Here is a 21,921-nt window from a genome sequence, read left to right as displayed (position 1 = left end):
TGTGTAAAAAGCCCCTATACTAACATGCAAATAATACACATTGGTGCATAGATACTGTATAGGATTAATATATATTAATAAATATGTATGCAAACACACTTATATATGCATAAACACGTAACAAGTATTACAATCTCATACATAAAAAGCATTTGTTGAATCATGTTTGATTGTATTGAATCCTCCACTGATTTAATCTTTTACACATCGACCTACAACAAAATAATTGTTTTTATGTTGATTTTAAGCTTACAAATATAAAGGATAAACAATTATATTCATGTACTTTAACTTTAAAGATTGACATCACTGAAAAAAGTTAATAACCTAGACTAAATATAATTCATATGTGCTCCTAGTTCTACCCTTTAATCCTTTGAACATATATGGACGGGCTGGGTGTAAAATGTGCTTGATAGCTTAAATTTTGAAAAAAAAAAAAATATTGACTATGATCTCACTATGAACTAAAAATGAAGTAGGATTAATACACAGTAGTTTATGTAATGGTGAGAGCAAGAAGTTTTATCTTAAGAACTCAATTGGAAACTAATTTTACAATCCAGATGTGTTTGCTTTGAACTCATTTTGTTACAAAAGAAAATTAGCAAAAAGTTGAGAGTGGCTTCTTTAACAGCCACTGCCAACTTTGGATTTTACTCACTAGAGGGAGTTCTTGCAGAAGTTGGGCATCTTTTCAGCAGAACATATGGACCATTAAAGACTAAAGATGGTAAAATGAATCTGGTACGGACTTCTGAAGCGGTGTGATAAATTCAATGTAACATTTAGTGTGCTGCTTCTGGGTGCCATCTCCTGGGTCCCATCTTTTAAGACTGATTTGAGTTTTGAGAATAAAAACATTCTCCCTCCTATCTGGTGTGTCATTTATTCAAATGTTTTATCAGCATCTGGTAATTACGCCTGATTGAGAATGTGAGTTGTATGTGAATAATCCAAATGCTTTGCTGGCAAGGGTGTGTGTGCCACTTTATAAAGCAATTGTAAAGCACTAGCCAGCAAGCTTGGCGACTGTGAGCCAAATGTGCCCGCCTGATGCAACAAATAAAAATTAAAGTAACTTACGTGACTGCGATTGCCAGGCATGGGTGTTATTAGCGGAAGCTGAGACGGACAGCAAGCAAAAGACAGAGAGAGAAAGAAAGAGAGAGAGAGAGTGAAAGAGAGTAATGAGAGACAGTGAGGACAATGGGAACTGGCAGCAGTGTGTCAGAGCACAGGACCAATGAAAAACAAAAAAAAGGAAGCAGCAATAGCATCAGCACATCATGATGTCAGGAATATGGGGAATCACCAGACCGGGGTCGATTACTAATTGAAATCCTTTGAATTGTACAAGCGTATTCCTCAGCCAGTCTGGAGGGAAGGTTGGGGAAGGTTCGCACTTTTGGGAGAATCTAAGTGGTTCCATTGCGCCGGGCAAGCTCAATCAATCCCCATAAAAATAATTGAATCCAGTTCAAGCAGTAATTCGAACCCTCCAACCTCAGCTCCACAGACTACTGTGTGTGAATTACAGGCTGCTAAAGGTAGCATAACATAAAGTAATCAACCTCAGTACAAGAGAAATCCCAAATTTGGAGTGGTTACAGAAAGCCTCGGACAAACTGTAAAATTGGATTTACACCTCAGTTTTTCTTTCGGTTACTTTACTTGGTACACATATGTAACATGTCAAGATGTACAACAAACTTCATCAGAGCCATACCCTAAACCCAACAGGAAGTCCGCCATTTTGAATTAAATGTTCGAAATTAGTGCGATTTTGGCCATTTCCACGTCGTACTTTAACGAACTCCTCCTAGAGATTTCATCCGATCAACTTCAAACTCGGTCTGTGCCATCTTAAGAAGTTAAAGATGAAAAGGTGTTAAAAGAAAAACTTTTCGTCATAGGGCGTGGCCGTGGCAGGGCGGCCATTTTGTGCGTTTCGCCACCGAAACAGGAAGTGGATGTAACTTGAGTGTACGTTGTCCGATTACCTCGAAACTTTTCAGGATTCATAAGAGTCCAACCCTGAGGACAAATGAATGCCGATATTTACTTAAAGTCATAGCGCCCCCTGGTGGCAACAGGAAGTAGGCCTAAAAGTCAAGGTGCTATACTTTAACGAACTCCTCCTAGAGATTTCATCCAATGGACTTCAAACTTGGTCTGTACCATCCCAACACCTTAACGATGAAAAGTTATTAAAAGAAAAACTTTTCGTCTGACGGTGTGGGCGTGGCGTGGCGGCCATTTTGAGTGTTTAGCGATGAACAAAGAAGTTGTTGTAACTTGAGTGTACGTTGTCGTATCTGCCCGAAATTTCTCACAATTGACAAGTGTCCAGGCCTGAGGACACCTACAGGCCAAAATTGACTTTTGGTCATAGTGCCCCCCGCTGGCAACAGGAAATCCGCCTTATATGACAAACATCATCCGATTTACATGAAACTCAGAATGTGTGGTCTACATGTGATACTGAGCCGCCCCCTATAATATGACCACGCCCACTTACTCAAACCACGCCCCCTTTCATAACATTTGAACCGTTTAAGGTATACCCTTGTGTGAGGTGTCATTGAACTCAGCACAGACTTCCTTTTTAATTGTTGATGGTTTGACCCGCCCCCTATGCTTAAGCCACACCCCCTTTCATACATGCTGACCCATTTAAGGTAGAATCTTGTGTGAGATATCATTCATCTCAGCAGAGGCTTCATTTTTAATTGGTGATGGTTGGACCCGCCCCCTATGCTTTAGCCACGCCCCCTTTCACAGCTAATGAACCGTATGACGTAGAGTCTTGTGTGAGGTATCGTTGAACTCGGCGGGGAGTTCCCTTTTCATTGGTGACGGTTTGTGGCGTCTGAGTGCTGTGCAAATGCACGGTTGCAAGGAGCGGCGCCCGCGGGTAACCCCGACGTGCGCAGAGGCGCCCATCCATCGCTGCTCGCAGCTTTAATGTATTCTTTTACCCTACGGCACTCCAAAGTGCCAGGAATGCTAATTATAATCGCAAAGTAAGAAAAAGAAATGCAATGACCATGCTGAGGATATTCTTACTTATGCAATCAGCAATAAATATAAACAGATATACCTGGAACTGGAACTGGGTGAAAAGCTGTCCTCGTTTTATACTGAGTGCATGGCCAGCACTGCATTTTACTGCCCTAAGCTCTGTGCCAGCTGCAGCCCAATGTAATAAAAGACATTTCATCCATATTCCCCCGGTCAGATTATTATTTTAGTGCCAACTCAAAGAACACACACACATAAAGATTAACAGTCAGAGAGGCAGAAAGAGGCAGAATGCAGACTACTCTATTCTGTTTATAATTCACAAACTGATGTAATATTCTTCCAGTTGGGTGTCATGCTGTGAAAGAATAGACCTGACGCAACACTGGTGATGGTAAATGCAAAAGCCTGCATTTACAATACCATCAACTTTTAAGTGGTGCTAATCCAATTATCGTGGGGGGGGGGGGACTGAATGCCAAACGTGCGTGTAAAGCTCTTTCCGTCCTTGTGGAATTACTAAAACACACCCTTGCACTATCGGGCACCATACTCCAAATGGCAGGAACGATTACACCACTTTGTGCATGCTAAGTCGTGCAGCCACCACTGCTCCACTGTGTCAGGTATTCCAGGAAAACATGGCAGCCATGTTGTGAACGGGGGCTGAGGGAGTTGTTTCCAGGACGGTGGAAGCAAATGTGTGTGTGAGGGATAGATGGATTGAAGGCAGTTGCTCATAATTCGGGCCATAACACTCCCCCTCAGGCGACGTTAAGCAAGGTATCACTCCAACCCCCCCTCCCCTCCACCACCACCACCACCACCACCACCACCCCTCCATGGCCAGACGGAGCGAGAGTCTCAGACGTTTTAATTATTCACCAGGTGAGGATGACTCATGGTGGCTGAACAGCCTTGAGAAGGAGGGAGAATAGGTGGAGGAGGAGGAGGAGAAGAAGCAGAGGAGGAGAGGGTGGGAGATGGAGGAGGAGAGGAGAGTTGGCACAGAGGTGGAGGAAGAGTGGAAATGATGGGGAGGAGGAAGAGAGGCAGTTTAGATGATCGGTCTGCTTGTTGTGGAGGTTCTGGGTAATGTGGCGAAGGGTTCTCTCAGGTCACGTTTTCTTATGGCTGATGTGGGAGTTAGAGGATGAGCTAGATTGCTGTCTGCTTTTTCAGACATACAGTTAAAATTCCAGTCAGCAGTGGATGGAGAGCTTGAGTACAGCTAGGATATGTAACACAAACAGGATTTTAGATAAGATTTTTTTTTTTTTTTTTTTAAACAGAAATTATGTAATATGCACAGTAGGCTTACAGCAACATCATAAACCTGGATGTGCTTATGGATAATGTATTTCTTCAGGAAATGTGTTCTGATCTTCCTTATGGCTGCAAACTGTCATTTAACAAGTACTGTTTCCTTGCTGGCACACTGATTTGCAGCCAAGCTACAAGGACAGATTATGTCAATATGTTATATAAGATGCAAAGCCCTCAAAATAACCTCAAGACAGACATACATATCACATCTTATTTATCAGATTACAGAGAACAGATTAAGGCAGTGGTGTCAAACAATAGGAATAATAGTAGATAGAGGCTATAGATAATCATCTGCAACTCGCCAGTTGTGTTGAAAACATGTTCATGCGGTGTCATCAAATCTAGACTAGTTGTCTAACCCGCTTGGCTAGCAATAGGGGAATCCTGTTTGCTGTAAATAAATAATCACTACAAACAGTAAGATGTAAAATAAATGTTTTAAAAAAAACTCAATTTTTAAAAGAGGCTTTAGGTTACTACCTTAATTTCATTTGTACAGAGAATCTGGCCACTCTCCAAAAACTATTGGATCTGCCCAGAGCCACTCTGGATCTGCCATAACGAATCGCTAACGTTTGGTCGTGATGTCGGCTTAGCATCGCTAGTGTTCGCCTTCGCCAACTCCTTCACCACTAACGGAGCGTTCTGGAAAATCAAACTTTTCCCAAACCCCGTGGGGAGGAGGGCCACAGCATCATGGCCACCAACACAACTCAGCAAAGATTGTTCTTGCTCGGGATTTAACTTCTGGATATTTGGCAGTGTTGTCACAACGGACCGAATGGCTTCGCTCCCATCTTTTTCCGCCGCCATTACGGAACTACAACTCAAACTAGCGCACGACCTCAACATCATCATTCTCAGTCAACCATTACAGAACTCATGGCGCGTTCATGCCACCTCGGAATAACAGGGACTGCCCCCGTGATTACGTTGTTTTTCCGACTGCCAGCGTTCACATGGTCGGGATGCATGTTCTTCTTCTTCTGTTATATTGGCGTTTGCCATAACAACTTGTTGCATGACTGCCACCAACGGTTGGCCGTAGCCTAGAGCATCAGGTGTGTGAAAACTTGGAGGCCACAATAACAAAAGATTCTCTGCTGTTTTCTTATACGAGCATAGAAACAGCACATCGCCAGGTGTTTGTTTGTGTTATCTGCAGGACAACAACGGGAAAGGACACGGATGATGTGTTGTTTTTTTATACATTGGCCTATTTATGAATAATTTGAAACATGTTATGTATGTGTATGTTTCTTGGCAGAGGCATTTGTCCACAATAAACAGTTTATTGTCATTGAAATATGTTCAATGACCCAAAGTCGCCTCCATCAAACGTCAGTTGTCAACAACGCGTCAGCAACTGGGAAACTCGGTTAGCAACACGTAGCCCGAGTTTCCCACCTCTGATTCCCACAGGAAGTGACGTGAATGATGACGTTTTCACTCGGAAAAATGTTTTTCCGATGTCCATGAACGCACGGACGAGCCTTTTTGGGTATGCCATCAGAGGTAGAAAGACAGCTAGGCAGGGAGGGGGGGACAGAGAGCGTCAAAGGCAGAGAGAGAGAAAGTAAAGATAAACGAGGGAGAGAATGTGTGCAGTTTACAGTTATGCGAGTGAGTTTGCGGTGAATAGATAAGGTGTGTGGTAAATCTTAGAGGTAGGCAGGCAGGAGCAAAAGAAGGTCCATTACAGTCTGAATCACTCTCATCAAAACCGCAGCACAGCTCGGGGCCCCCGATGGCCGGCATCAAAAGAAGCTTCATCAAAAAACAAACAAAAAAAATACGGAGAGAGAGTTGCATCTGTCAGATGGTTACCACCTCACCAACACATAATCAGCACTCTTCTTCTCCTCTAGTTCTTCTGTAACTCTGCATCCAGTAGTCTCTAAAGCAAAACAACCGACAAGCTTCTCTGTGACGCACAGTATGCTGAAATGTTTGTGCTTTCTGTTGCTACTAATAATGGAATGCTGGAGGAAAGTTCAGCGGTACGAAATGGAAAGGGTTCAGCCTCCAGAGAGCATGAATGTGCTCCAAAGTACTCCATTTTCACAGTTAGATATTATGTACAAGTTTTGATTTTGGTGGTATCGGTAGAAAAAAAATGTCAGGGGAGGTGTCATCATAAATCATTCTGCAGGGACCCTGAATATTCAATCTTGACACTAGATATCTTGTTCTAGACTAAAGTGTCAGACAGGCATTGCCCCAAATACATGAATGAATCTGACAACTTTTGATGCAAACACACAACCAATCAAGTAGCCAACTAATCCTTCATTCAGTGATTCCCTACCTATAAGTCTATTACCTTAAATGTCAGAAATAAAGGCATTTGGCAATTTGTCCTCATATGATCTGCATGGAACAATCCTGTTCTTCAAGTTGTTTGGCTGCACGTCGCAGTGCACTAAGGGAGGCTCTGACACTGATCCGAGGAGGCAGAACGCATGTTAGGACGCAGTTGGTTGGCTTGTAAACACACTTGGCTGCCCTTAGAGGAGGAAGGTTGAAACAAGTGGCTCTGGCAGTAACAGTGACGCTTTGAGAGGAATTAGCTCTTCCCTTTCCTCGTCTTTTCTCTCTTTTTCTGTGTCCATCTCTTTATCTCTCTCCCTACCTTTCTCTTTCTTTCCAACACTCTTTCACTCTGTATTTGTCTGCAGCTAGCTTCCCTCGGGCAGGGGAATCACATCACAGCTCAGCCGAGCGCACTCTCAACAAAAAGTGGGGTCTTAACAGGTGGTTAAAACACACGGGGATGCATATTTGTGTTCGCTTGGATGGCAGAGGGCTGGCATTACGGCGCTCATTACTGGCTAAGTGACTGAGGAAGAAGGGCGAGGGGACACCTGATGTAGTGACACAAGGCCATTTGGTGAGGAGGCTAAGGACATTTGCTAGATCACGGAGGCGCTTGCTGCGTGCTCGACTTTAACAGTGTGCAGTGGAGCGCACACTGACTATGAATGTTGAACACTGAGACACATTTTAGCTTTGTGTTGACACAACCTGACAAAATGCTCTTTGTGCACTCCCCCCTAGTCTCTCTCACTTCTCTTGGCACAGACAGACAGACAGACAGACAGATCGGCACCAACAGCTCGGCAGCATCACTGGTCTGATATGGGAGCGTAGCTATACATGCAGACATTTTCACCTGAAACGCAAACTGCAAATCAACCGTCACTGACTTTCATTTGACTTGTTATAACTTGTTAATAACTTGTTCGTCATGCATCTTGGTCTTGCGATGCTCATCTGCTTTGAGTTTGTTGTTCATGGATGAAATACACAATAGTGTCCCATCGTTTGCTTCTGCACTGTGTCTGATGTGAAGCAAATGGCTAATCGCAACCCAACCTGAAACAAAATTGAAGGTAAATGATGGTCTTTGACTTTGAGCTTTTTACCTGGGAAATGTCTGCACATATGATCATACTGAAGTTTGTACTGCATGTCCACAGCCAGCTTTGGCATCTGCTTTTACAGATGCCAAACATCTTTTTGTTTGCAGCTAATTTATTTTCTGTGTATTTAAATTTTTAAAAACATAATCTGGGGGTCTCATAAGAACAGCTTTCATGTGGACATGAGGGGTAAGGAGGCTCTGTGTTTGTGCGTGTGCTCTCTTGCTCACCTCTCAGGTCCTGCCCGGAGCGACCCGGCCCGCAGGTGGTGCTCTGTCTGGGCATGCGCAGCGAGGTGCGTAATGGAGTGTGTCTCTGCTCATCCAAGTATGCCAGGTCCTCCAGGTGGGCTGAACTGGTAGCTGTTGTTGTGTGTGTGATAGAAATAGTGGGATATATCAGAGAAAAAGAAGAAAAAAAGTCAGCATGTTTATTGTACATTGGCACATACTGTAAACAAACTCTTAATATGCACGCACGCGCACACACACACACACACACACACACACACACACACACACACAAACAAAGGTGGCACTGGTTTATGCCAGTGTCTTGAGGCAGTTGTCAGGCTCCCACACTCATACTTGCTTACTCATACAGGAAAGAGCAAGCCAGCCCTACATGGTTCAGTCCTAAACTCCCTCCTCTCAGTGTCTGTCACGCAGCACTGAGGCAGATGCCATCCGGCCCCTCTCAGGATTAATTAGCTCAGCAGACAAATGTCTTATTCATGGAGTGAGCGCCGTCTGATGCTGGCTGCTGATTGTTCACACCATGCTGTGTCTTCAGGGTCAACACTCGGAACCAGTGAATGTTAAATGAGATTAGACGCCGCCAGCATGAGAAAGCAACGGACTTGATTCTCCGTCACACCGGAACCCCAGTTCGAGGTGAGTGAAGTGAAAGACAAGAAACTGAACAACAAAATCCAGGAGAGATTAAGGGACTAAGGTTGATGGATGCCAGAAAGAGGAGACACCATCATAGTAGTTTGTTTGTCCCTTTAAATTAAGCCAACAAATCCTCTGACCGGAAATTTGGGTAGAATTAACTGCACTAATGCAGAGATAATGGAAAAGATGGTGATAGAGAACAGGATATTAGAGACATACCTAGCTAGTAGTTTGGGCCTTAAAAAAAATCTGAGTAACAATTTTCTGGTAACCTTTGAGCCTGTGTTTTTTATTTTTTTATTTTATTTAAGTACCGTAATTGCAGTTTTTTTCAACGTTGGTCTGATTTTCATAGTGTTTATATCAGTTATGAAAACGTTGTGCTTAGTGAGGTAATTTCTACGACGAACATCACGACAACAAAGTTCAATGGGGCAAGAAAACGAGTGCACCCTGAAATGTTGGTAATAATCCCTCATAGCACAGGAAACCAGGAAGTTGGTCTGTAAACTGTGATGGGTATTTACGACGGACAGTTTGGATAATGATTTTACCATTTGCCACCGTTTTCTCTCCAAAATAAATTTGGCTGCTTGTGTTTCTTGCCCCATCTGACTGATTTTCCCAGAGATTAGTAATTAACTTGGTGAGTACAATGTTATGACCGACGGAATTGATGGACAAAGCTACAAAAATAAGATCCTTTATCCTCAGTTTTTCTCTGACACTATACCTGAAATACTCCTGAGATCCCAAGTCAAATTCAAAAAGTTGGGGGGGAATGTGTGAATTGCAATGCTTCTTCTCAGTCATATCTTCTGTTCCTCCCTCCAGTCACTCCAAAAGGTAAGGCACAGTAATCCCTCCAAGTGGCACCACCTCTCACTGGTGTAAAACTCACCAGCACGTCAACACTGAGCCTGTCCTGTCCTGTCCTTGGTTTAAAGAGTGGTTTCTGTGCCGCTGGAGTTAAGTTCAGTGAAGTACTGAGCATGTGTATGGCTGTGTGTGTGAACCTAAAAATGAGCATGGCTTTCCCAAAATGGAGGGAAAATGGCAGCTGAGAATGCTGGAGGCTTGGCCCTGATGGGAATGTGCCTGCTGGTCATTCAACTGGACTAAAAGTGGAAACAGCGGAGGCATTAATCTGCTAAACTAAGGAAGAATTACTCGGGGCTACAGGGCTGGAAAGGCTGTTTTTTTCCTCCCTCTCTTTCAACTGTGTTTGAATGTAAGGAATCAAATCGGTGTATTCATCACCTCTATCTGCAATGCAGCAGGGGATCACATTCACAGTCCCTGTGCCAATGCGCTACGACTGCATACATAGTGAAAAGAAACAGAGGAAAGAAAAACAGTAAAGTAGAGGGAGAGTAAGAAAAAGAAAGTGAGAAAAAGTGCAGCAGAGAGCTCTTTGGGCAATGGCAGACACATCAGACACTTCCTGTTTCAAAGAGTGACTGATAGCATAAACACGTATACACACACACACACACACACACACACACACACACACACACACACACACACGTACACACACGCACACACGCACACACACACACACACACACACACACACACACACACACACACACACACACACACACACACACAAAAGCTGGGCTGCCGTCCAGAGCCAGCCACAGTATCAGCCTGGGAGACGACTAGTCATCTCAGATATGAGGTGGCTGCTGGTACTCTAAACACCTCACCATTCTCCTCTGCCCAAGTGATGCTTAGAGACGATAAATAATGGAGGTTCTTGTACTTAAACAATAATAATTTCCGGGTATTACACAGAGCGTATAAGCAGAGGTGGGATAATCAGGAAAAAAAGGAAATCAATGACAGTCGTCCGCCCCCCAAATTGAAAAATGTTATCTCTCGGCTGAGCTGCTATCTTAATTTAGTGAATTTAGAGACTATAGAGTTCACTGAATCTTAGTGTCTTTTATTCCTCTTTAGTCTTTGTATGAGTCGGGATCCCACAATCCCCAGGCAATTATGTGTAGCGGTAGATTCTCCAACATGGCATTTTCAAGGAGTCAGTTAATCGACATTGCATTAAAAACAAAACACTTCCCTTCTTGTTGTTTGGTGTGAGGACATTTTGAGATTTGTCCCTTCACATCAATACTATGGAGGTGACCTGGAACAACTCTGTGAAAAATCTTTGACGTTCTCTGGGGACACTACACCCCCGAACTGTTAGGCGACGTCACATTAACCCCCCAGCCCGACATATAAATAGAGCAGTTAATAGGTGTTTGAGGGTGTTGCTAGGGTCTAGCAAAAGATGCGACATAGTTGCGTTATGGGAAATGTAGGATCTAGCATTTTGGAGCTTGACCTTTTACCTTTATTTAACCAGTGTCCTGGGTCACAACTAGGAAAGTACAATACGGACTAACTGTAATACCTCGTTAAAGCTGGGGCAGACAGTTTGTTTGCTTGATAGAGAAGAAGAAAAAAACATAATAACCTTTTAACATATTGTAATTAATATATAATTAATAAACAATCAAGTGGCCTGAAACCAGATTTCAGTTTCAGTTTTCAGGCTTTAGAAAATCTAGGCCCGGAGACTTTGTCATTTCAGAGAGAGGCTGTTCCTATTTGCTGTTCTACAAATGCGGGTGCATGCATGAATAAGACATTCAGATGGTGAAAGCCTGATTAAATGGCGGAAAATCCTGCCCGAAAAACTCGCTATTCCAGCATCGGCAACAACTGCAGACACTGCAAAGCAACCCATAAAAAGGAAGACAGACTTCTCAAAAAGAGGCTTAAAGAAAGCCTGACAATAAACGCAATAAAATGTGTCAATATCGGCGAAGCGTTTCAAAGATGGAAAGGAAATGTTGCTAATAGTTTAGCCTTCTGCTAACTGTAGCCAAAGGCTCACGGCGGCGGCTAATTCAAGTTTATGTTTCTGTAGCGAGCTAGAGCCTCAAATCCCAGCATGTCATCTCAAAGGGCTTTACAGAGGAAACAGGACGGTAATTCTCACAAAAGGGACGCTATAGTACGGCATCGGGATCACAATCACGATGGACAGGTTACTGTATTAAGGGCGGGTTGGAGGGCAGAGACCTGCTGGAGGAGGGCTGTATTTTTCAAATTTGGGATTTTATTTTCCAGAAATCAGAATCAGAAATCAGAAAGGGTTTTTATTGCCAAGTACGTTTTTTTAACACATACAAGGAATTTGTTTTGGTGTTGTTGGTGCACATCACACATTCTCTAAATGTAATAAACAATATAAGTATAGGTATAAACAATATAAGTATAAGTATATGTATACAGTATGTATTAAATTAAAAATAAAGAAAACTGCTTACCCCAGATTTAATTGCAATTTTTAGGGATATTATTATTGGGGAGTTAGTCACGACATAATCTTTTTTTCAAGTCTTCACTGAATGAAAACTTAAAAAACAAATTAAATTCCTGATGGTTCTGTAAAGAATCATTTTTAACTAACTTTGCTCCTCTCAAACGAGCACCAGAGAAAAAGGAACACTCTGTCTTGGTTACTCCTTCCTCCATATCCATCCTAAGCTCTACCAACGCACTGCCTTCATTAGGTAATAGAGTAGCACCCTCCCTCCTCGTTCTCCTCCCCAGTCGCCTTCTGCTCGCGCTCCGTATCTCTCTCCCCCCCCCCCCTCTCTCTCTCTCTCTCTCTCTATCTATCTCAACACATCAAAGCGAGTCTCTCTCTGTCACTCTGGGGGATAGAAACGGTTAATGCCTGGGGCTTTGATGTTCCACTGCTGTATGAGCCCAGCCAATCCTCAGCCTGTGCTCGCCTCCCATCCCTACATCAGCTAATAATTCTTTGTGGAGGAGAGAGTGAGAGGGAGAGAGAGAAAGAGAGAGAGATTATGAAACTCTACTTTCACTCCTCTTCCACATGTATCCATCTCCCTCTCCTCTGTACAGAATTCCTGCTCCTGACAAATACAAATGCCTTCAGAAACATCATCATGTTTTTTTTTTTTTTCTCCCTGCCTCTCTTGCTCTTATTTTTTTTTTTGCATCATCTGCAGCTTATAGTATGTCTTTAAAGCTATCTCCAGACTCCTTTGAAGGTCTGGGTATTGAGGGGCGGAGATGAGATCGTGGGTGTATCTCTCAACCAAGGCAGAGTCGCTGCACAGCCAGACAGCAGTGTCAAACAGCAGAACATGACCAGAATAAAGAGAGGGTCATAGCTGCAGCGACGAGCCTTGTCAGGCATATTACAGTGTTTAGTGAAATATACGTGCGTGTCTACACAGTATGTGCACACACACTTTTTTTTTTGCCAGTGGGAGTGGGTGAAGTGCATAATAGAGCTCATCGTCTGTAACAGCCTCTCTCATGACGAGAACAATAATACAATCAGGCCCTTTTGGACTGCCTCAGTGTTATGAAACCGACATTTCTTTCCTGATATATTTACTGTTACTTTTGGGAGCCTTTTCGAGGCCTATAATAAGAAACACACATCAAGGAGACCTCTGACAGCAACACAAATGCCTGTATCCCTATGTGATATTCTTCCAGCCGCAGTATGTTCTCCCGCTGAAGCTGTTTTTCCCAGACTTTGTTATTCTGCTCTGTGGTTTCGATCCACACCAGAGGCTTGTGAGAGTTTAACAAAATACCCCCGCGGATTTGCAGCTACCCCAAATTTTTAACACAACACCCTTGAAATCTGAGAACGAGTTGTTTCCTTCCTAGATAATTAAACAATGTTGTAAAAAAAACGTCAAATTGAATCAAATCAAACCACAACTGAGCTCCTCATAAAACCAGGAGCAGATTTTACGACGTTTAGGCTGATTTTATTGCAGATTTGAAGGAGGAATGTGGTCAGGAGCTTTGTTCACAGAATACCTGGTTATATGAGCAGTTTACAGAATAAATCTTCCCCTCCAGAACCGATGTCTGACATCCCAAAAATGAACAAAACTATGTGATATTTATGGGTAAAATCTGAATGAGTTACATCCCTTCTAATAGCCATGGAACGAAAGGTGAAGGGTTTTTGAAGTAGTGAAAAGAATGGAATATGTTTAATCTTTTTACAGCCGAGTTGGAGGAGAATCAAGCTAAAATTTGGCAAGAAAAATCAAGGTCTACAGATTTAATGTCATACAGATCCCCCTGCAAAAGCCACCACAAGGTTGAACTTGCTCCTCCAAAACATTAATATCCTAATATACTCTTGTTTCAGGTCCCAGGGTTCACACAAACGAACGTTAAAGAATTCAAAGGGAAGGATCACAGTTCATCTTGGGAGGACACAAGGAAGGGAAAAAAACACTGGAGAGGAGTGCAGAAGTAGCACTAAAGGAGTCAGAATCAGCAGTTCTATCCAATTTTGCCAGAAAAAGTACTTTAGCAAATTTGGTATACGGCATGCCCATGCACTTGTAAATAATCTTATTTCTGGCTCCTCAGACAAACTGTTGCCTGCTTTTCTACACTCATAGGAGAGGGAGGGAAAGAGGAAGGGACTCACCAGCCACAGAGTTAGGGCGGGGCATGAGGTACAGAGGGATGGAGTGGGCAGAGTGGGAGGACATGCTCTCCAGGTTGCGCTCAGGGATTTTGTTGAGGCTGTAGGTGGAGGCGGTCATGTTTTCATCCACTCTGTACAGGAACGAGTCCATGCCTGATTTCTGGGACTGCCATAGTTTCAGGTTTCCCCGGGAGCCCTCGCCGTATTTGCCGCCTCGCTCCATGTTCTCGGAGTAGCTGGTCAGCGTGGCTGCAACAGAACAAAACAACGTAGTCTTCAGTGCTGTCATGTTGCATATACTGTACAGCTGCAAGTGGTTCACTGTGAGAAATGTGTGTCATACCCAGCCCGTCTGCTTCCACGCTTATTTACTGTCATTTGAATCAATCTGTGGTATGTTTATGTAACCCTTTCTCCATCAAACTGCAGGTGATCGCCACTGCTGCAAGGAAACAATGTTGGCACCTGTTCTGACAGCACTGCTCCACATGAATTAGCGTTTTAGCTCTACTGTTTTCTTACTTAACAATGCAAGAATGCAACGGTTGATGTCAACATGACATGCACACCTGAGCGGGTCTTCCAGTGGGAGAACAGACTGGTTCTTAGATGAAAAGTACCACAGTTTGACGGGAGGCTGACCACGCCGTTTAGGTCGGGTACAGTTTTTAGTTTGGAAAAAAGGATTCAGATTACATTCAGTGGAGACGAGAGAGTCATTTGGGGTTATGGGAGCCAAGCTATAACCTCAGGCATCTTCACACTGTCAAGTTTTAACTGTCAGATATCCCAGACTCTGGAGCTACCTGTCTGAGCAGGTACTGTACAGTTGACTACTTCAGTAGCTTTTTTTTTTAAATCCTTTGTTCTATAGATATGATTTTATTGGGTTTCTAGCTTTACTTAATCTGTTTTTTTTACCACTTGAAATCTACCTTTAATTATTATTTTTTTTTATTGAGCTACAGATTATTGTACAGACAGTGAATTAGTCAAAACAGTGCTCATTCATTTTTTTTTAGAACGATGAAAGTAAAATTACAACTATTCATCTGTATACATAAAACATACGTTACAGAAAAGCATAATCAAAGCATACAGTGCAAAACCGGAGAAAAACTACTAAAGAACAAAGGTAGAGATACAAAAATAAAAAATGCATAGTGCATATAAGAGAGTTTTGTTCCTCTATACCCTACCCAATCCCAGTCTGTCATTTCTACTCATCTAACTCACTCTGAAGAATTTTTTTTTTTTTTAAAGATAAATTCATGTTCTTAATACAATACGGACATGCCCATATGTACATGTTATGTACTGTACAGGCCGCAAACAAATCCCTTCTTCAAGTGAAGAAGACAAATATTGAATAATGCCTGCCTTTTTCTTTAAGGACTTTTAGTATTTTACATTTCGACATGTTCCTTGTGAATCGGTGTGCAGATCTCACCGATAATGCCGCTGTCCCTGCTCTCCAGGGTTGAGGTGGGACTGGTGACAGAACCGTAGGCACAGTCCCTGTTACCGGCCTGGCCAGGCATGGCAGGAGGGAGGGTGGAGCAGGGGCTTCCTGCAGGGGGTGAGGCAGTGCTGCTGGTCAGGGTGGAGCACGGGCTGATCCTCTGGTTCTGGCCCTAGCGAAGACACACAAGCTTTGTTTGGTTCCGATAACTCAATTAGTACACTCGAGCAGAAAGGGCAAAGTATAATGTTTGAACTTTTAATATCGGAGTCATATTCAGAGGAAAATGTCACTTTAATATTGCGGTATTCAAAAGCTCAGCCCCCCTGAAGTCAGTCCTTCAAATGATTTTTTTTCTCCCAGGCATACAAATCATAATCATACCTTTCATAATACATACTCATTTGTAGCATTTTCCTAAAATATAGGTTTGAAAAAGCTTCACAAATTATACAAGCCGACACAGTTTAAAAATACACACGTACAGTCAATTTACATAAACAAAACAACTAGAATTCCTTTCAGTAATGTTAATAAATAGCACCTGTAACACCTACAAATCACTTTTAATGTACATTATAGCACAATATCCTGCAGCTGAGGAGTATGACAAGAAAAAAAACAAAACGTTAAATTGAGTATACACATCACTGATGTGACCCACAACATCTAAATGCAGGAAAACAGTAATTTCCCCTTTTTAGAAACAAAAGGGAGTGGCATTTCCAAAATCTGATTCCGCCCAGTCCCGTGGCACGTGTGATGTTGTCCAATGTAGTTCTAAACATGTTGTTGTGTGACAATGTTTCACAAAGTTTTAACACTAACATAATTTTCAATGCTCAATAAGGAGAACATATCTTACCCTCGCTGACAAGACCTATTTTCGTGCATATTTTTATATTTATTGCCAATAGCGACAATTACTTAAGTTAAATAAAGAAGCTTAAACTGAAATCCCATGCGTGCAGTGAATGTAAATTCTTTCCAGTCCTTTCATTGTTATTGCACCCCTGCAGTGACCCTCTTCTGCATCAGCTCAGGTTCGGAGACAAGAGACCACAGGGGACAAAAACACACTCTGCTGCATCTATTCTGCTGCTGTGAACACCCACAGATGCACTCTCACACAAACACACAGGCCCACCTAACAGACACATGCACGCGTCCTTCACCGATATGCAGAGGCGCACGAAAAACAGGGATGCCAAGTGATTAAGTACATGTCTCAGACAAGGAAACACACAAACACATGGGGGCCTCTCCTTAACGGTGCTGCTGATGAGTTCAGGTCAACACTGGGGTAAACACAGTGAGGACAGGAGGGGTGAAGTGGTGCTCAAGGCTAAATCTAGTCTAGTTTAATCTGCAGGAAGAAGACTGAAGGGACACATTAAGCTAACCCACACACCCAAACACCCACACCCACACCCACACCCACACCCACACCCACACCCACACCCACAGGCTGGAGTAGGACTTTTCCTGGTAACGATTATTTTCATTATTGATTAATCTGTCAATTATCTGCTGACAGGCTCCACAGGCTGTGGCTCAGAAGATAGATCAATTAATTGAAGGGTTGGTGGTCCTCTTGCCCATGGGGTAAAAGTATCCTTGAGCAAAACACTGATTCCCAATTGCTCCCAGTAGCCAAGACTGTGGGTGTGTGTGTGTGTGTGTGTGTGAATGAGGCACATAGTAAAGTGCTTTACCATTATGTTTTGTGATTAATGAATTAATCATTTCGTCTTCAACTTGTTTATTTTGTCTGACCAAAAGTCCAAAACCCAGATAAAGTAAATTTGCTATAATATACTATAAGATATGAACGTTTTACTTATTTTTTTTACCTTTATTTATTCAGGGAAGGTTCACTGAGAGGCAGCCTCTCTTCTGCCGGAACGCCCTGATCACATTGACACAGTTACACATTCATACCTGGAAGCTGCCCAGTACAACCACAGTCTGATCTGCTGACTCCTGAGCAGCTCCACTGGAGCGGTTGGGGTTAAGGGCCTTGCTCAAGGGCAGTGGTGGTAATGAGCAGAGGTGTGAATCTTCACTGATCTCCCGATTCGATTACAATTATCATGTCAGCGATTCAATTCGATTCGATATCTCGATGCATCACGATGCGTCAAATACATTCTTCTATTAAAGCCATGTAGGATATTGAATTCATAGCTTTTCAAGCTTCAAAAGCAACATTCTGCAGTTTGCAGGGTTGCTATCGCCTGTCTTGCGAGTAAATAGCAGAAAAAAACGTTTGGAGAAACGCAACCCCACATCGCGCTGTGTTTTGTGGAGGTGTGTGAGAGTCCCGTACAGTAAACGGTAACATCACTGCCTCTATCGCTTCCATAAGAAAGTTTTAAAACACCAAACGCAAGCCCTGAACTGCCCGGGAGTGTATGGAACAGCTAAATGTTTGCCAAACAACAAAGCACAGTCAATCTCTCTCGCACGTCTCTTTTCTTTCTCTCTCTCTCTTTCAGAATACAGGACGTCGCGATGATTGCTTTTTTTCTTTTCTTATCTGAACGCAGCTTCACTAGTAGCTACAGAGCTCATTTAAGATGATGCTTTTACGTCCCGTTTCCATGAAGGCAGCCCGGAGCTGCGCCAAACAAAGCTGACAGAAGCACAGAAAAGTTAGGATACCCGTCTCGTCCAGTCGCAGTGCTGTAAACTGGCAGCTTTTAATGTTGCAGACTACTATTCTACTATTCTATATACTTATTCTTTAGTAGTTTAAGTGTAAACATGTATTATTGTGAATCTTTGGTTTAAACTAGCTTTCAAACAAACGCCCCCCAAGGGCACCTCAACGCCCCCCTTTACAAAATATTGCTTCCAACGCCCCCCATCATCTTCTGAACGCCCCTTGGGGGGCGGTACCGCCCCTGTTGAGAAACACTGCTTTAGGCCATCACTGCCTTGATAAATGATAAAAACAACAGCGTCTACAGCCACGCTAACCACTCTGTGAGCCAAATGCTAACATGCTCAAAATGACAATGCTAACATGCTGATGTTTAGCTGGTATCATTTTACAATGTCCACCAACTTACTTTAGCATGTTAGCATGCTCAACACGGAAATGTCATACGTTTTTCACGTGTTTGGTCATAAATCAAAGTATTGAACAAATTAAAAGGTTGACCTGATGATGGCGCTAGATACAAAAGTCAGAGGATCACCAACGTTTTTACAATTCATCCTGAGGGGAACATGAATGTCTGGACCAAATTACATGCCAATCCTTCCTAAAAATTTCTCTTAAAACCAAAAATGTTTTGAGGAAAAGAACGAGGATCATTAAAGTTGAAGAAATTCATCCTCTGGTGACCATGAATGTCTGAACAAACCTTTATGGTAATCCATTAAATAAAGAACTACAAAGAGAATAATGTTCAGCTTTGACTGACGCTGTCAGAGAGGTATACATTTAACTATAGGCTTATCATTAAGGTCGTAGTTAGTGGTATTGAACTGGACGGCATCATTTTGAGAGGCGTTTCTAATGTTTTTTCAGAGCCCTCCTTTTGTAACACCTCTCTGAAACAACAAAAACTGGCCATTGTAAGGTTTGTAAAGGTAGGAATTTAGCCAGAGCTGTGCTATGGTCATAAGTGGTTGAATTACAAACTGACATCTGTAAACTGTCCATAACGGAAAATGGCCTCTAGCCTCTAGCCTCTGCTAAGTGTGTATGTGTGTGTGTGCGTGCGCACGCACACCTGATTGAGGCAATCTTTTGAGGTTAGCTGCTCTCGCCATTGGACGGGACCGCTACAGTGTCATGTTTACAGGAGCTTGACCCCAAAGCAAACAAACACATAGCAACACTGCAGGGCTACCTGCTGGGCTAATGAACCTCGCCTTGTGCAGGCCTGACCTTAAACGTCGCACGAGGATTGGATTGAACTCTGAGCATCGCGTCTATTCAGGGAGCTTGAGCGCTACAGTATGAAAGGCAATTAACTGCTCTCTCTGCCAGTTAGGGTCACCTTGTTCCATCAGCTGGTGAGGTCTTGCTGCAAAGACACCAGCTACTATAGGAATTCAACCATGTCAAATGGAAGATTTACAGAAAGAAGCAAAGCAAAAGCAATGATTTTTAAAGCAGGTTGACATCTGACTGGCTTCATTGTTAATTAACTACAGTTTAAAAAAAGTTTAGCTTGGTTAAACTTGGTTATGATGACAAACACTAAAACAGACTTTCAGCATCACTTGTGGGTTAGCAGCATCCTGCAAATATCCACATTACATGTGTGAATCTACTGTATTACTATAATGTGTGCTCTCCATTGAAAACCAGTAAATCCCAAGCAAATTAGAAAATACAACAAAAGCCCACTCTCTTATCTGCTAATAGATGGTGTCTCGAGGCAATCTGTCATTTTTTTGGTGGTTAATGAATCAAACAGACAAAGAAAAAGTATTTGGGGCAGATATCTAAAATAATAAGTTTGTACTGTGTGCACGATGCAGCGGGGCGCTACTGTGAGTCACGTCTCTAAAAAGAGCCGCTTGAATAAACCTCTCTCAATTTATACACCCCCACTGCTACAGCAGCGCTCACATCAAGCACCGGCAGTCCATCAGTCTAATCGCTTATCCACACTGCTTTAGTGCAAACTCATACCTAGGCCCGCTTTGAACGCTTCAGCAACAGGTTTGTTTGCCCCTCTCTCTCTCTCTCTCTTTCTCTCTCTCTCTCTCTCTCTCTCTCTCCACTGTTTTCTTTTCTCGGTTCGGAAAATTCATAGCTGTCAAATCAGGTTTAGGTAGAGAAACCAGGGCATCTGTTGCAGAGCTCAGAGCAGGCCCCTTGTGCCAGGAGCTGTTTGTTACACAACTGCCAAATTCACAAATTGAAAGGTTACGGTGCAAATACCTTGAACCTGCTGCATGTCAACTCAATAACCTTGCTTTCAATAAGCAAAGTTTAAAGTACTCCAGGAAATAAATAATAAAAAGCACTTGTTATATAAAAATCTAATTAGACGGGAAGATATCTGATGCTTGATGGAGAGGCACTGATACATTCTGAATCTGTGGTGTCTGAGGGCAATTTACAGAGAAGTCTTTTGATCTGGCTACCCTGACATCCGAAGATCTGTCAAAACCAAGTGTAAACACAGATATTATGAAGATAAATGTCAAAACAGATCGAATCAGACGACTGCGTGTTTGCTCAAGTTCCAAAAGCGTAATCTCTTACGATAGAAATGTGTCAAAATCACAGACACAATGAGACAATTAGATTAGAATAAACCATAACAATAGCATAAAGGGTGATACAAACTCAACTAAAGCATGTTTTTTGGCGCCAATCGTTTATCTTAAGTCTTACACAACCCCAGACAAGGTTTCCTTTATATTGACTCAAAGTGCGCATCGGGTGACATCATGGGATTTGCATGCAATGTTAAAAAAAAAAAACACTTTCTGTCACTCAGCCTGTAGGTTTTTGTCTACAAAAGTGAAGCTCCTTGAGAAAATCTAACAGAGTTGTAACTCCTTTTCAAAGAAATGCAGAACCAAAAAGAGTCTCAGCAACATCCTCAAAGTAGATTTGGTAGTGAAAAAAAAAAAAAAAAAAAACGTCCAGTTCATTAGTGAGACTATTACCTGTCTTGCCTCGGGTTCCTCCATGCTGTACTGGGTACCGGCTGGCCCCTCACTCACTTTGTCTCCCAGAAGGAAACCCAGGCGCGTCATCAATGTGTTGGCTGCCTCATCCACCGACGGAGGGGGGCCCAGCTCCTGGCTTGACTCTCCTGCAGAGGCAGAGAGACGTGAGGAGGTAGGAGGCGGATGGGGGGAGGGGGGTAGGGGGCGGGAGTGAGGAAGACATTGCGGGGGAGAGAACGAGAGAGAGAGGAGGGAGTAAGAAAGAACAAATGTGTGTCAGTGGTGAGTAGGAACAGAAACAGCAGCTCGTTTTCACCCCGACCCAAATAAAAGAATCCTTTGAAGACTTCATGTCCGCCACCACTTCACCTGGAAACACACAGAGGATCTGCTACACTCGCTTTGCATAAACCACAGCAGCAACAACAGACCCGGATACGGGTCTGTTGTTGCTGATACAGGATAAATGGTACACACACAGGATACACACCACCTGGGCTCAGGACAACCATATCAAACACCCTACCTGAGTTTTCCTGTAGCATTACAGGCACATTCCACCACAGCTGGACATCTTGGGTGAAGTGTCTTCTTACATAAACTCAAAAATCCCCTTCAGGCACAACTACAA

At 42.9% G+C, this 21,921-nt stretch overlaps 1 protein-coding gene across 5 annotated transcripts in view; it reads right to left on the bottom strand.

Annotated features, from left to right (window-relative positions):
- tanc2b (tetratricopeptide repeat, ankyrin repeat and coiled-coil containing 2b) overlaps window positions 1-21,921 on the bottom strand; it is a 156,840-nt gene that overhangs the window by 24,499 nt on the left and 110,420 nt on the right. For 4 of the 5 annotated variants that reach the window (XM_028567225.1, XM_028567228.1, XM_028567226.1 and 1 more), the window contains 5 exons: window positions 21,288-21,436; window positions 15,633-15,816; window positions 14,183-14,431; window positions 8,006-8,137; window positions 1,087-1,125 (listed from right to left, as the gene is read on the bottom strand). In XM_028567225.1, coding sequence (XP_028423026.1) covers window positions 1,087-1,125; window positions 8,006-8,137; window positions 14,183-14,431; window positions 15,633-15,816; window positions 21,288-21,436 — 753 coding nt within the window. The remainder of the gene's footprint in view (window positions 1-1,086; window positions 1,126-8,005; window positions 8,138-14,182; window positions 14,432-15,632; window positions 15,817-21,287; window positions 21,437-21,921) is intronic. The other variant, XM_028567227.1, reaches the window with a different exon arrangement.

Source organism: Perca flavescens, chromosome 21 (genome assembly GCF_004354835.1).
Source record: "Perca flavescens isolate YP-PL-M2 chromosome 21, PFLA_1.0, whole genome shotgun sequence".
NCBI classification, from domain to species: Eukaryota; Metazoa; Chordata; class Actinopteri; order Perciformes; family Percidae; genus Perca; species Perca flavescens.
The sequence above is the reverse complement of the archived record's forward strand: the minus strand, read 5'-3'. Positions and strand labels throughout refer to the sequence as shown.